The sequence below is a fragment of the Camarhynchus parvulus genome, chromosome 10 (genome assembly GCF_901933205.1).
Source record: "Camarhynchus parvulus chromosome 10, STF_HiC, whole genome shotgun sequence".
NCBI lineage: Eukaryota > Metazoa > Chordata > Aves > Passeriformes > Thraupidae > Camarhynchus > Camarhynchus parvulus.
In genome coordinates, this window is record NC_044580.1 from 13,053,992 (window position 1) to 13,068,086 (window position 14,095).

Sequence of the window (14,095 nt, forward strand, 5' to 3'; positions counted from 1 at the left end):
GTCAGTGCATGCAGGGCAGGTGGTTTGAGAAAAGAATACTTGTTGTATCCAAAGGAAAGCTGAAGCTATGCTCTATCCACATGAGAAGCTGGGAACTCCCAGAAGGGAGCAAAACCTTCCTTCTGTATAGCCAAGAAGTGAAGATGACAGAGTTTCAGAGCTCAGTGCTCCCGGATTGAATTAACTCATGTGTCCTCTGATGGAACTCCAGTGAAATGACCTGTTTGCAATAGCTAAGTAAGATTTTTCTAGAGGCTGGCCATGTTTATCAGTGCTACAATGCCATGGCTCTCCCCTTCCCAGTATTTCCTCTTACAAGATGTGCTGTGTTTGATCAGGTGAGGAAATAGCTCCTTTCACGCAGATCCCAGCTGTCTTTGGATTTTGGATATCTCCTCACATGGAAACTGTGATGCTCCTTTTCTGGGGGTGGTAGAGGGGAGGAAAGGACCCACCAGATACCGATTTCTGTCTGTATTTCTCTCTGGGATTTTTAGACCAACCTCAACTGGACCAATGTTCATGCCATCAATTTGACCTTGGTGAACGTCACCAGCGAGGACAATGGATTCCTGCTCACCTGCATTGCTGAGAATGTGGTGGGGATGAGCAATGCCAGTGTGCTGCTCACTGTCTACTGTAAGTACCAGTGGAGAGCCCTTGTCCATGCAGAGCCCAGAGGGGCTGCCCTGGGAGCTGTTTGAATGCATGGCCACTTGCTACCTGTGTCATGGTTTTGTGGGTGAAGATTAGGAGGAACTGAGCACACTGAGCTGGAGGTGGATCACACAGCTCACCCTCTCAAATGTCTGTAATTTTGCTTTACTGATGCCTGCATTAATCCAGAAATGAGCACAGGAGCGGGGAAGGAACAGCAGTGCCACAGTGGTGGTGGTGGGAGTTTCCTGCCTGTGTCTTGGAAGATTCAACAGACTAAAGGACAGCCATAGAGGGACTAAAAATCTCTTAACAAAAGCAAAGTTTCTTGTCTTGATGCCATGTGAAGGTTCAATGGCACCCTTGCTAAAGACAGTTTAAAACTTGCCACTAATTTCAGAGATGTTAGGGTTTTCTCTCAGGTCAGATCCTACAAAGTTAAACTTCAAATGTCATATGAATGTGCACGTGTCAAATTTGAACTGTTCACTTTTATCTGCAAGCAGCTCAACTTTCTTTGTGCTTTCTAATATAACAAACCCCTGACCTTAAAAGGAAGTTTACACAGCTTTGTGGTCTCAAGCAGCTGAGATTTGCTCTATTTTGCTGTGTCTGTAATATTTGCCCTTACTCTGTAGTTTGAAAATCAGTCCCTCACCTCAACCTTGCCATGTAGAGCAGAGACCCTTGTGGTATTCTGGCTACTCTTGGTAAACCCATTCATCCTGTATGATGCTTTACTACTTTCATCTTCCTTCCAATAAGTGCTATTGATGGACTGAAGGACGGAGGTAATTAAAGCTCAGCCCAGCTCAGAGCTGACTGGTCAGCAGATGGGAGTTTTTTGCACAGTGTTTTAGCATCTGTTCCTCCACCCTTTCAACAGCACTATGCCCATGCTTATTTTCACCCATGAAATCCTCTGAGCTGCTGACAGGTTCTGCTACTCTTGCTCTTGTTACACAGAGCCATCACTCAGGCTGTAATTTTACACTGGAAAGATCTGGGTTTGTGCATGTAGGTGGCTGCCTGTTTTGAATCCCCTTGCCAGGAAGATATGAACAAGCCACATGCGGATCTGGGCTGGCGAACGAGAGAGGGTGGTCGGACACGACTCTGTGGTTCAGGGTAGATGGGCACTGCTGGGAGAATTTTGCTGAGCTCCAACCAGCTCTGCACCTTTTTCTCTTTTGTCAACTTCACTGACTTAAAAATTCACTGTCTTTTTTCACAAAGATGGGTCAAATTTGGTATGTTGGTTTTCTTCCTCGTGGATGCCGAATGGACTGTCTTTGCAGCTGGATGGCAGCAGGAAAAGGAGAGTTTTAGGGAAGACATACATCATTGTGTCATGTATCTTTGCACAAAACTTGTTCTTCTAGTTCAGACCTTGCCAGCCTTGGGGTTTGGGACCTTAGGTGTAGGCGTTGTAAATGGGGTTTCAGAAGCTATAGCAGAGCAACATTTGAATTCTCTGCGTGTCCCAAGAGGAAGACAATGCATATGCAATAAATTGCAGGTGGAGTTTTTGCTTTTCTTATCCCTCTCCCACTCTACTCCCTTTAATTAAAACACCCCTGGAGGCTGTTCGGCGAGTGAGAACTCCTTTGGGATATTCAGGCAGTCAAAGCCCCCAAGGACAGACAGTCTCTGAGGGATGTTTGCTTCCACAGCTATGCAATCCAGAATTGCTCGGTGTGACTGGAGACCTCCCACGGGCACCTTGCACATCTGTAATGTAATGTAGCAGTGCTACGTCACCGTGTCCTCCTTAATGGGGACAGGCAGTCTCCCCAGGATCCCTTGGGGGAAGGAGAGCAGCAGTAAATGTTGACAGGACAGTTCGAGCTGAATTGTTTCTGGGCTGGTGAAATTTCCATCCCTGTCTTTTATTTATATCCCTGTTTGGAAGGCCAAGAGGCCTGGCCATGGCTCAGACCCTCCTTTGAGGGAGGGTGGAGTGGTTCTCATGACAGCACTGCTTCTTTACAGACATCCATGGGAAGAGTAGAAGGCACAAGTGATTTTGGAGGTTCTCAGTGCTCTTAGTTTCCGTGGTGTGCACAGAGTGGTGACGCTGGGTGGAGGTTGCTGTGAGCCTGCCATGTTTCTCTCTGCTAGATCCCCCTCGCATCCTTACTCTGGAGGAGCCGGTGCTGCACATGGACCACTGCATTGCGTTTGCAGTGCATGGGAACCCAGCTCCCACCCTGCACTGGCTGCACAACGGCCAGGTCCTCCGCGAGACCGAGATCATCCGCATGGAGTTCTACCAGCAAGGGGAGGTGTCTGAGGGCTGCCTGCTCTTCAACAAACCCACCCACTACAACAACGGCAACTACACCATCGTGGCCACCAACCAGCTGGGCTCAGCCAACCAAACTATCAAAGGACACTTCCTTGAAAAGCCTTTTCCAGGTAGGATATTCAGTTTGTCTCATCAGGGCTCCTTGCAATCCAAAGGTCTTACTATGACCCTTGCACCTCAACAAGGCCTTGACAACCCAAGTTGGCTTTGGAAGAGGTGACCCCTGGCAGCCTCTTCTGACCAGTATGATTTTCCTCCACAATGGTGTCATATGAACTCTTCAGTGCTGGGAGAGGTGCTAACTGCTTTAGATAACTTTATTTTGTAGCATATTCTGCAGTGTATTTATATATTTATTTTAAAGACCTTTAGGAATTTCCATGGGAATAAGATGTAAATTTGCCCAATTATTTTGAATTTCCTTTTGTGTGCCCCAAAGACGTTGCTGAATTTTTTCTAGAGACAGTGTTCTGCTGTGTGGTAGTCATAAGCTATAGAAAGGAAAAGCCTTTGAAGTGATGCAGCCTGTCCCTTTGTTTCTTTTACTTCTAGCTTGCATCTGTGAAATGATTAAAGCTGGATGCAGTGGTGTCAGGATTGTTTTCTTTCCAAATGCAATATGTGCAATTCCAGGATGACAGGGCTACAAAAGATGCGACAGCTCAATTAGTCACTTTGCATCAGTTTGCTGGGATTTCTTAACTGATTGCTCGGAATTCCCTGTTGCACTCCCTGGTGATTCACAGCTAAAGTGCAAAAAAAACCCATTTGAGGATATAAGGATCCATCTCTGGGAAGTGCTGTAGAGACTTTTGTGGTGGCCTGTCTGCTCTGTAGGAGCATCCCTGACAGTGCAACACCACGCTGGCCATCATGGAGTTAAGATCTCTGTGCTGCCTTCAGGAATGATGCCATGAGAAAGTGGCAGCTCTAAATTGGCCCCTGCAGCCCAAGAAAATCCAGCAAAATAGGGCGTTTGCTAAATATAGCAAAATACCAACGGTACTCTCATTTATTATTTATATCACACCATATATGTACACAGAGTTTTCCCGCAGGTCAAATATCATAAATGCAAACCCAAATCTCTGCCTTGAAGATCTGACAATTGAACAAATGAGCTGATATGGATGGGAGTGGAAAATTTGTATTCTGACTTGAAGGATGCTGCCCTGTTTGACTATCTGACCTATTTATGTTTCCTTCTGTCAGGGCAGAAAACCTTATCAAATGTAGGTGGGTGAGCAGAGGTGCACAGGTTTGCAGTCTCAGCTCTGTCAGGTCCCACCTTTGTGACTCAATTTCCCCATCTGTGAAACGAGGGCAGCTCCTAGGTAGGTGCTGGACCTGCAGGAAAGGGAGGCAGATATGCTGTTCTGGAGAGCTGAATTTGGAAAGGGATCTGAGCCATGCTGTGGTGTGGAAAAGCACATTGATGTTTGGAGAGCATCTTGTGTTAGGGGCTCTGGGAGAATGGAGTTCTGCGAATATATGTAAAACACTGCCCTTGTGACTGCAGCTCCACCCATGGCTCATGTTGGTGTGGGATGCTTACTGACCATGAACCATCTCGCAGCAGCAGCTGACCCATTTCCTTTATTTCTTCTGATCCAAAGTCCCAAGCCATTCCTCACCCTGGCAGACCCTGTCAGCCCAATGCAGGATGTAATTTACTTTCCTTGAAGCTTGTTGCTTCGTCCACTTCCACAGCTGGCACATACATTCACTGCAGCTGACGTTTATAATTTCCCGTTTGAAGGTAGATTCCTTCAGAAAATGCCACACACTGAAGGTTCCCCAGCGTGGCTCATTCAAGCCCCATGTTGCTTACAGCAATTCACACGTGCAAGGGCTTTGCTGTCACTACCCAGGGTGAGATTATTATTCTTAATTAATTAATGAAAGCACAGTGCCTGGAAGACGTTGTCAGCATAGAGGAGGAACAATGACCATGTATTTTAGCACTCCCTGGTCAAAAACCTCTCATTGGTAAAAGGCCACACTCTGCTTTCCAGGCTGAGAGGAGCAAGGTGCTGTTAGAAGCTGGGATCTGAGACATGTAAGCTGCATGCCATATCTGCCTTCTCTCTGATGCTGCAGGGCAGTGGCTCCCAGGACAGATTTGTGTCATTTCCTGTAAAAATCTCATTGCGTGTTGTTATTGGTATCTCTGTCACAGGCTACCAACTCCTTATTTAATCCACAGAAGTTAATGTACCTGTGATGAGTGTTCAGTTCTTTGAGAACTTTTCACAGAACTCAAGTTGGCTGAAATTTCTTGGCTATTTTTTATGCTTGGAAATATAGGGTTTAATGGGAAAAGAACCTTTTTGTGCATTTCTGTTGAAATTGCTTAGTCCAGCAGAGAAAAATGGAAAGGGGAAAATGTAGAGGCAGCAAGAATTTTATGACTAGACTGTGCCTTAATAGAGAAGAAAAAGTCTCCAAATAAAATATATTTTTCTTTTTTTCCTTTTTTCCCTCTTGCTAGAAAAAGCCAAAGAAAGTTACTCTTTTTCTTGACTGAAAACAAAAATATTTGTTCAGGTTTTTTCCCCTGGTTTGGAAAGCCATGTTTGTCACCTGGGGTTTGTTTTACACTCCCCTTCCAAACCTCACCCATGCTGCAGTGTGAGCATTCCAGCATCCTTCCAGGAGCCCTCTGCCAGCAAAGCTGTGCAAACTCCAGTTAATTTCGGGTCAGTTTCTTACATGGGCGAGTGGATTGGAAGCTGACGTGATTCTCACTTTGTGTAAACTGAGTGTCACTGAGGGCTTTAGACCTCACTGTCTGGGGCCTCAGCCACCTCTGAGCTGGAGGAGCTTTGCTGAATGGACTGGAGCAGCCAGCAGGCTGACAGCAGGGCCTGCTCTGCTTGTCTCAAGCAAGAGGCAGCTCTTGGACAGCCACAGCCTCGCTGTCCAGTTCAGAAGCCATCAGCTGTTCTGAGTGGTTCATGAATAGCAGGTCACAGGAGGTCTCCTCTAACTCCCAGCCCCAAGCTGGGCCCTCCTCCATGGGAGTTATTCCTCATCCTTGAAGGATTTTATCCATGGGTGCACACTGCCATGCAAGGTAAAACCTGTTTCTCTCCCCTCCACCTCCATCCTGCAGAGCCCTGTGTGTCTGCTGAGCTTTGCTGAAAGCAGGGTGTTTACCAGCCATTCAGAAGTGCTACTTGTTCTTCATTTTGGCCTCACAGGAGTACCCCTCCCCTCCTCCTTCAGCCCAAGGTTCTCCATCCTGACCTCCAGCATGTCCTGCTGGCACATCTGCTGCAATTTCCAGCAACAGTTGCCCAAGAGGAAAAAATATGAAAAGTTGTTTTCTGGGTTCTTTGGGGTGGTGGAGTATATCTGAAGTGGATGGGGAAGGAGTCCCCTCCCCGTGCTGTGCTGCTAACTGTGTTACTTCTCTCTTTGTCCTTCCCACAGAGAGCACGGACAGCTTTGTCTCAAGTAAGTGTCTCCTTGCCTTTTGAATACTGTGGCTGATTTGTTTCTGTGGTTTCCCCTTCCCCTCTGTGATTTACATAGCAAAATGGAGGAAGCCAGAAGCAGGTTGGTGGGGGCTGCACACAGCCCTGGCTTCCCTGTGCATGAGCAAGATTGCTGGGGAGCTTGTGACCAGCTTGATAATCTCATTAGACCAGGAGATGTTCATCTGCCTCTAGTGGTGCCCAAAGAAGGTCCTATAAAGGAAATGATGGTTGGTTGTTCTGTAGCAAAAAGGCTCTTAATTTCATGCAGGCTGGGCTGTCCCCAACAACAACAGCTCTCTGGTGTGGGCTGGGATGAGAAGCAGGACTCAATTCTGTTATGTTTCTTCAGCAGATTCTTCCCTCTCTTCCCAAAACACCACACACCAGCAAAAAGCATTCAACTTACTCTTTGTTCAGATCAAGTTCTGCTGGGGTCAGTTGTGTTTTAACCCCACTTAGCTCAGTGGATTTCTGAAAGCTAGGAAGTGGGCTCAAGAGTGGTGGGAACCTATTCCAGGACACCAGGCACCCAAATGTTTCTCATTTGTGAGGCTGGAACAATGTCAGCATAGTGCTGGTCTGTGTTTTCTCTGCTGATGTGCACAGGGAGCTCTCTGATGGTTGATTTGTGCCTTCTGGAACAGAAAGTTTCAGCCTCTTTTAGGGGTGAACTGAATCTCCTTAGGTCAGGAACTGCTGTTGGAATGTGCTGGGAGTCCCATGGGAGCCACACTGAGTTTTCTGTCTCTGGTGTTTTGGTTTCAGTCGGTGATTATGAAGTGAGTCCCACCCCACCCATCACTGTGACCCACAAACCAGAGGAGGACACTTTTGGGGTGAGTCCTGGTCTCTTCTCTACAGGATACTGCTCAGTATTTGTATTTCTCTGCTGTTTTGAGATGTTTGCAAGGGAAATCTCTTCCTTTATGACTCGAGACAGCAGTCAGAATGATTTTGTGGCTTGTGTTGTGCAGGTAAAATACTGACACAAACCATCTGATCCTCTTGGGTCTGCAGTGTGGAACCAGGGAACTCTTTGAAAATAAGGCATCCTGTGAAGTCTCTGCTGGTAGGGTCAGGAATTCTCACTCTTAAAAAGTAGCACCCAGAGAACAAACAAGCAGGAAAATTGTGTGTTTTGGACTGTTACTGATCTGTTAAGCTTAGCCTGGTGAGGGACTTGGGTTTAGTTTTGTTCAATTCTGTCAATGTCTGTTTGCCCTCTCTCCTGCTGTGTAGGACATGCCTAAAATGGAAAAGGAAAGTAAGTCTAGGGTTTATCAGATCTCAGCACTGTCTTTCTTCTGCAGAATCCTAGTAGAAAAAAGAAGAAAAAAGTGTGCATAAGTATTAGAAGAAAAAAATTAGCACGTTACACAATTGCTCTAATTCTGTGAAAGTTTTAAGACACTGAAATCCATGAGGTGTCAAAAGAATAAGCAAAGCTCAGTCCACCCTGGTTTCAGTTCTCATCTAACAGAAAACCTCCTTTAACTGAAGTGGAAGCTTTGAACAGCGAGGCTGGAGTAATAATGTGCGCTGATTATTAAATATAAAGCACAGAAAACAAACTGGGGATGAAAATAGAGTGCAAAATAAAAATTTAAAAATATTATAACAAATGTACCGAGAACAGGGAAAAGGATTGCAAAATGAAATTACTTCTTCTTAGTTAAATGATGTATTTTCTATTATAGCAGAATAGAGTTTTGTAAAAGGAAGCAGAGTCTAAATGCATCACAAGACCTAGTACAGAACAATTGGACACATGCCAGAGAAATTGTTGTTTACATCAATGCAATAAAAAGTATTTTGAGCAAAGACTTGAAGGAATAAATATTCATAAATATTAAAATGAGCCTGGGATTGCAAACCCTTTAGGGCAAGGAGGTTTTCTTTCCCTGCTTGTACAATGCCACAGTGGAACCACAGCTCCAGTGAAGGACTTGGACATTGCTCTACTATAAATATTTACTAGTAAACTTACAATAAATAGGAAACCGTTGGAGGCCTTTGGAAAACTCGGATGTTTTACAAGGAAAAACTCCTTAGTTCTACTTAATTTCTTCTGTTTTCTCTTTGTGTTGTGTTATTTTCCTTCACTCTGTCCTGAGGGATTTTTGGATGGAGGCAGAATTGTGCTCCCAGCTGAGCTTTGAATAGCTTCAGTGTTGTGATGTCAGAAATGGAGGCTTGGGAAGTGATGCAGTGAAGGGAGAACCCAGGCATTGGAGCAGAGACCTTTTTTCCCTGAAGATATATGGAGTGAGAGGCTGGGAAAAACCTGCTACCAGAACAGCATCACTGATGTCAAGATCCCAGACCTCCCAGTCCTGCAAAAAGCCTGCAATGCCTCCAAGCTGTGTCAGGGCCTGCTGCTTTAGCTTGTGTTTTCCTCCATGGCTGACGTCCACAGGGCTGCATCTGTGGATATCACAGCTATAGATGTGCACAGACAGGGTGAGCCTGTCACTCTTGCACTGAGAATGACACAGGAACAGGCGGGAGGCAGTGTTGTAGAAAGAGCAAAGAAGGCTTTATTCAAGAGAACCACACAGTTTTTATAGAGTGACACAATAGATTCCATTTGATTGGCTAGTTAACAAAAACACCTTCCTCATACACCATCCTTGAGAAGAACAGAAAGATGAAGTAGAAAAACACCACCTGCAGATTGTTTATACTTAACAAGTTGTGCCATCCTTGCAACTCCCTAAAAATTCTCACAAGCTGCTCTGAGAAACCCTTGCCATTTCTCTCTCTCTGTCCCATGGCATCCACGTGAGCCTACAGAAAGGCTGACTGGCCAAGGAGGTGCTGTATTTCTAATTTAGACCCCTGAATTCCTCTGTGTTGACTCTAAGGCTTTTTCCTTCCAGGTTTCCATAGCAGTTGGGCTGGCAGCTTTTGCTTGTGTCCTCTTGGTCGTGCTCTTTATCATGATCAACAAGTATGGCCGGCGCTCCAAGTTTGGGATGAAAGGTAGGTGCAGTCACCTTCCCCTAGCAGGAGGCACCTTCCAGGATTGCCCGGCTCTTAGAGCACACGTGGAAAGGTGTTGTGGCTTTATTCCTACAATGTAAAGCCCTCTGAAAGGAGTGCAGTCCTCTTCTGCTTGTTTAGAGAGTAATGGAGACAAGTAGGCTGGTGGTTCTCACCTGTGTGAGCTTCTGTGGGCACAAGTGTGGATGTGTGCTCCTTTGAGTACATTGCATCTACAGGCTGTCCATGAGAGCTTTGAGTCTGCTCCTTCCAGCCCTGCATTGTGTTCAGGACAGCAGGGTCTTGGGTGAAATCTGTTTTATGGACTTGGTGGTGCACTGGGTGTGCAGGGGGGACAGCAGGGTGTGAAAATGGTTTGAGTTCTCTTGGGAAGGCAGGTGCAGCCGCTCTGTGCCTATCTCTGGGTGAGGACTGAGATGCTGCTGTCACTTCATGTCCATGCTGGGAAAGCAGTGGTGTGGAAGGTCACTTTCTGATGACTCTCTGATGAAAGGTTTTCTCCTCTGTGTCAAAATAACGACTTTAGAAATTTATTTCAAGTATCACTGATAGTGACTGCAAAGTGAGAAGGTGTTTGATGTTTGCCAGGCAGAACTGGTCTCTGTCCTAGGGACACCAGCTCTGTGGTGAGACAGAGCCAATGCCAGAAGCAGATAATTGTGTGCCATCTGCTTTTTGTGACTCTGCTGGTGTCTCCAGCTGGGCAGTGTTGGTGGTGCCCGGTGAAGGTTGAAGGAAGAACCTTCACATGACAAAGTAGTTCCCAGCCTAACTGGGGGCTCATGCATGCACTGTTTGAAGCCAGGCTTTGACAAACATGAGCTTCTCTCAAGGCTCCAGAATCACTGCCTATTTCTTGGCCTTGCTGTGGTCTCTGCTTCAGGGCAGGTTGATAAGTTTGGGAATGTTCCCTGCACTTGCCTAGGGCTTTGTTTTCTTCACGTAGACATTTCCTGAGTGGGTCCAGATGGGATTCTGGCTGGAGTTTCTCCTATGCGTCCTATGGAGATAGAGGACAGGACATTTAATTAAACAACGAATCTTCTACACCAACTTAGGAATATTTAGTCCATATGTCCAATGATAAGAACCATCTGGTAGAGTGTACCGGCTGGTGGGTGGAGTAGAGGAATGGAAGACATGGTTCCTGGGATCAATTCCCAGCTCTTCTACTGACTCACTTAGTGGCCATAGGCAATTAGCTGTCTTAACCTCTGCCTCTGCTGTAATTTCCCCATCTGTAAAACTGGGATGATGTTATGTGCTTTCTGGAGGGATTTGTCAGAACACTTTGGAAGTGCTTGGGCATGTGCCACTGATGGAGCTTTGAGATATAAATATGAAAAGGAAAAGTAACATCTGACTCCAGTGGAAGAATCAAAGGGGAGTGAAGTGAGCCTAATGTGAGTAACAAGTGTTGGTGAACAGATGTGTGTATGTGTTTAGAGGTGTTTGGATAAGTATGTCAGTGGATATTCTGCATTCCCAGAAACCAGAGGGGGGTGCCATAATGGGCCCCTGTGTGTGAAGTTTAATGGAGGCAAAATTGTTTAGCTAGAAAAGTCTGCTTTCCTCCTCATGCCGTGTTTCTTCCAATTCTGATATGAAACCAAAACCCTGCAAATTTTCTATAAGTTTTATTTGCTTTGCTTGGAGAAATGGAGTTAACAGAAGATAAATACATCTTCAAAACCAGGGAGATTGAGTCACAATTGTCATAGGCACCACCACAGCCTACTCACACTGCCCAAACTCTGCTCAGTTAACTCTTGGGCAGGAGACATCCTTTGTGGCACCCAGTGTGTTATCATTTACTAAGGAAAAAAAAAATCCAAACCCTGAGTCTTTTTGGGCAAGTGCATCCCTGATTCGGGAGCTGTTTGTTGCCAGCTGATATATTGCCACTTGTTGTTGAAATCCCAGCTTGGCAGGCCTGCAGGAGCAGGTTTTTCCTGTTGATTTTGTCAGATGCAGAACATTGTGTTCTCGTGTTGGACATGTTACCTAAAGCACCTCATGAGTCTTTCTGAGTACATCTTTTTCCTTCTGCTTCTCCAAGTGCTGAGCAGATGGTTTATTTCCTCGAGAGAGGTGAGCGTGGACTGACAAAGCTGGATGTCACGTTGAGTTTGGAAGGCTCCCTGGGCCAGCCTGATGGATTGCCCACCAACCTTAGAACCAAGTGTCCAACACCCCAGCTGCCTTTGTGGAAAGAAAGATGATGTTGCTTGAGGGATGTCTGCTGGGAGAGGACTCTGAGGGGATGGTCTGCCCACTTTTGTCTTCTTCTGGCTGGTGGCACACCCTTGAAGCACTGCGGCAGAGCCCTGCCAGAGGCAGCCCCGGTTGCTGATCCAGGGTGGGCAGCCTGCAGAGCTGAGCGTGCCTCACTGGGCTGGAGCTCTGGCACCAACAAAAGCTCCTTTGAGAGCGGCTCTGACGCGCTGTGCTCCTCAGCTGGGCTCGCCCAGCCTGGCTTCTGGGCCATCCCTCTCCCTTCCCCTGCTCCCTCCAGAGAGGGCATTCATTACCACGGCACGGCAAGGTCAGAGCCCCTTTCTGGCTGCTCTGGCTGGGAGGGAACAGGGGTGGGCTGAGGCAGCTGGGGGGAGCCGGGAGCTCACTGGAGCTGGGGTGGTGGAGGCGGCAGGGAAATGGCAAACAAAGCTCCTTTTTTTGTGTGGAAAGTGAGCAACAGAGAGGCAGTGGAGCGAAAACCACTGGGAGAAATGAATGTTAAAACTGAGGCTCGTTGAAGTTGCAGAAATGCAGTCACTTGCTGAAGGGTGTTGTATGCAGAGGAGGGGCTGGGATGCTTTTTAAAGCCCTGTATTAGTGTGGGAAAAAGAAAATAGTCTTACCAAGCAAGACATTGAAATTTGGAGTCCTTTGGTTTACTCTGTGTCCCAAGGGGGTGTTTTTTTTTGGGATGGGGTGGACCACATGGGAATAAGGAGCCCAATGTCCTGCTCTGATTTGCTACTTGCTCCAACTCTGGGGCCAGTGTCCCACATTCACTGAGTGCACACCCAATGTGGAGAGCTTTACACCTCACCTCCTGGGGTCAGGCTTGTCACTACAACCCTTGTAAACAGTGTCTTCCAATCCAAGTTTAATCTCAGCAGATGACAGGAAATGAAATTTTGCAGTATAATAAAAAAGCCACATGCAAGTCCCAGGACTACGAACAATTAAATTTCATGAAAAAATAATAATGGCACAGAAAAGATCAGGGACATACAAAACGTTTGGATGGCACAGTGATGGAGACTGTAAATACTTAGGTTGATGGACTAAAATATATTCCCCCTTTTAGTTGTTTTCTGTTACATTTGCAACTGCCTGGGGATGAAGGATGTGTACTCATGCATATCTGTGATGTATCCCTGGTGCTGCGCAACTTCAATAAAAACCAAATGGAGTTAGGTGAGATATGCAGAGAAAGGTGCTAGGGAAAATCTAGAGACAAGAGCACTTGTAGTTTTGCTGAGATTAACTGTTTTCCAGGCTCTGAGATTAAAAACTACTTCCATTGTCCAAGCAAGGTTTTTTTCCTCGAGTGGAGCCGGTGCCAGCTGATGGTTCAGACTTGGTTACAGATGGCAAAAACTCGATTGGTTTTTAATCTGATTTCCTAAAGAAATAAGGTGTGTGATCGTGCTGCCTCTGCTCACACACAAGTGTATGAGCACAGCTCTGCCTGCCTGCATTTCCCCTTTCTGTGCTGCAGCTTCTGCACGTGCTGGCCAGTTCCACCCAGAGGAGAGGGAACAGGACTTACACATGTCTTTACTGGGATCTTGGAATTAAGGGAACTTAATAGAATGACAACTCAGGTGATGTCCTGCTGATAAAAATGCCTCAAGGCTTTCTGGACATTGGAGAATTCATATGGAAGCTCAGCCTTGGACAGAAAAACACAGGGATCAGGCTTTCACAGGGTCTGCTGTGGTGGGTGGTGTGCACATGCGTGCACATGCATATATGTGTTTTCTTTCAGAATAAACAGAAACAGCAAGGAGGTGGGGGAGAACCAAATGAACAGTAAACAAATACTGCCCACGCTTTCTGTAATGTTTCAGGAATCCCACTGCTATCAGTTTATTTGATATTTGCTCTAATAGCCCTGATCAAAGTGCTGGCACTGCTGATGTGCATGTGGATGTCAGAAATACTTGCAGAGCCGTTCCATTGTAATTTAGTGTTAGTTAAAAGGTACTTAAAGCAGTTGCCTATTTGATTATGATTGGAGGCCATTAACATTTTTTTCCATAAACAGATGGTTACTGTCCGCTGAGTTGATTGCAGAACAATTCCAGAGTTCTAATTCAGGAGGAGCTGCTCCTGCAAAGATATCTTGGGTGCCTGGCTTTTTGCTTTTGTTGATTTGGATTTTTAATTTCTTTTTTATTTTTTTCTTTTCTTTTTTTTCCACTTTCGTTATGTAATTATTGCTACAGGTTCAAAGGGGGGGAAATATCTATCTATCATATATATATATATATCAGAGCCATGATCTGCCTTTCAGATGAGGCTTAATTCTGTCCCTTGTTGCCTTGGCCAAGCCTGGCTGTAATCATATCCTGATTTTATTTTTTTTCTCCCCTGATTATTTGTTGTATAGGCGTGGACAAACCCTCTGCAG

The 14,095-nt window shown here is 45.9% G+C and overlaps 1 protein-coding gene across 4 annotated transcripts in view; it reads left to right on the top strand.

The window, feature by feature from the left end:
- NTRK3 (neurotrophic receptor tyrosine kinase 3) overlaps window positions 1-14,095 on the top strand; it is a 216,885-nt gene that overhangs the window by 61,867 nt on the left and 140,923 nt on the right. For all 4 annotated transcript variants that reach the window (XM_030955024.1, XM_030955027.1, XM_030955023.1 and 1 more), the window contains 5 exons: window positions 498-639; window positions 2,779-3,075; window positions 6,401-6,424; window positions 7,213-7,283; window positions 9,327-9,429. In XM_030955024.1, the coding sequence (XP_030810884.1) occupies window positions 498-639; window positions 2,779-3,075; window positions 6,401-6,424; window positions 7,213-7,283; window positions 9,327-9,429 (637 nt within the window). The remainder of the gene's footprint in view (window positions 1-497; window positions 640-2,778; window positions 3,076-6,400; window positions 6,425-7,212; window positions 7,284-9,326; window positions 9,430-14,095) is intronic.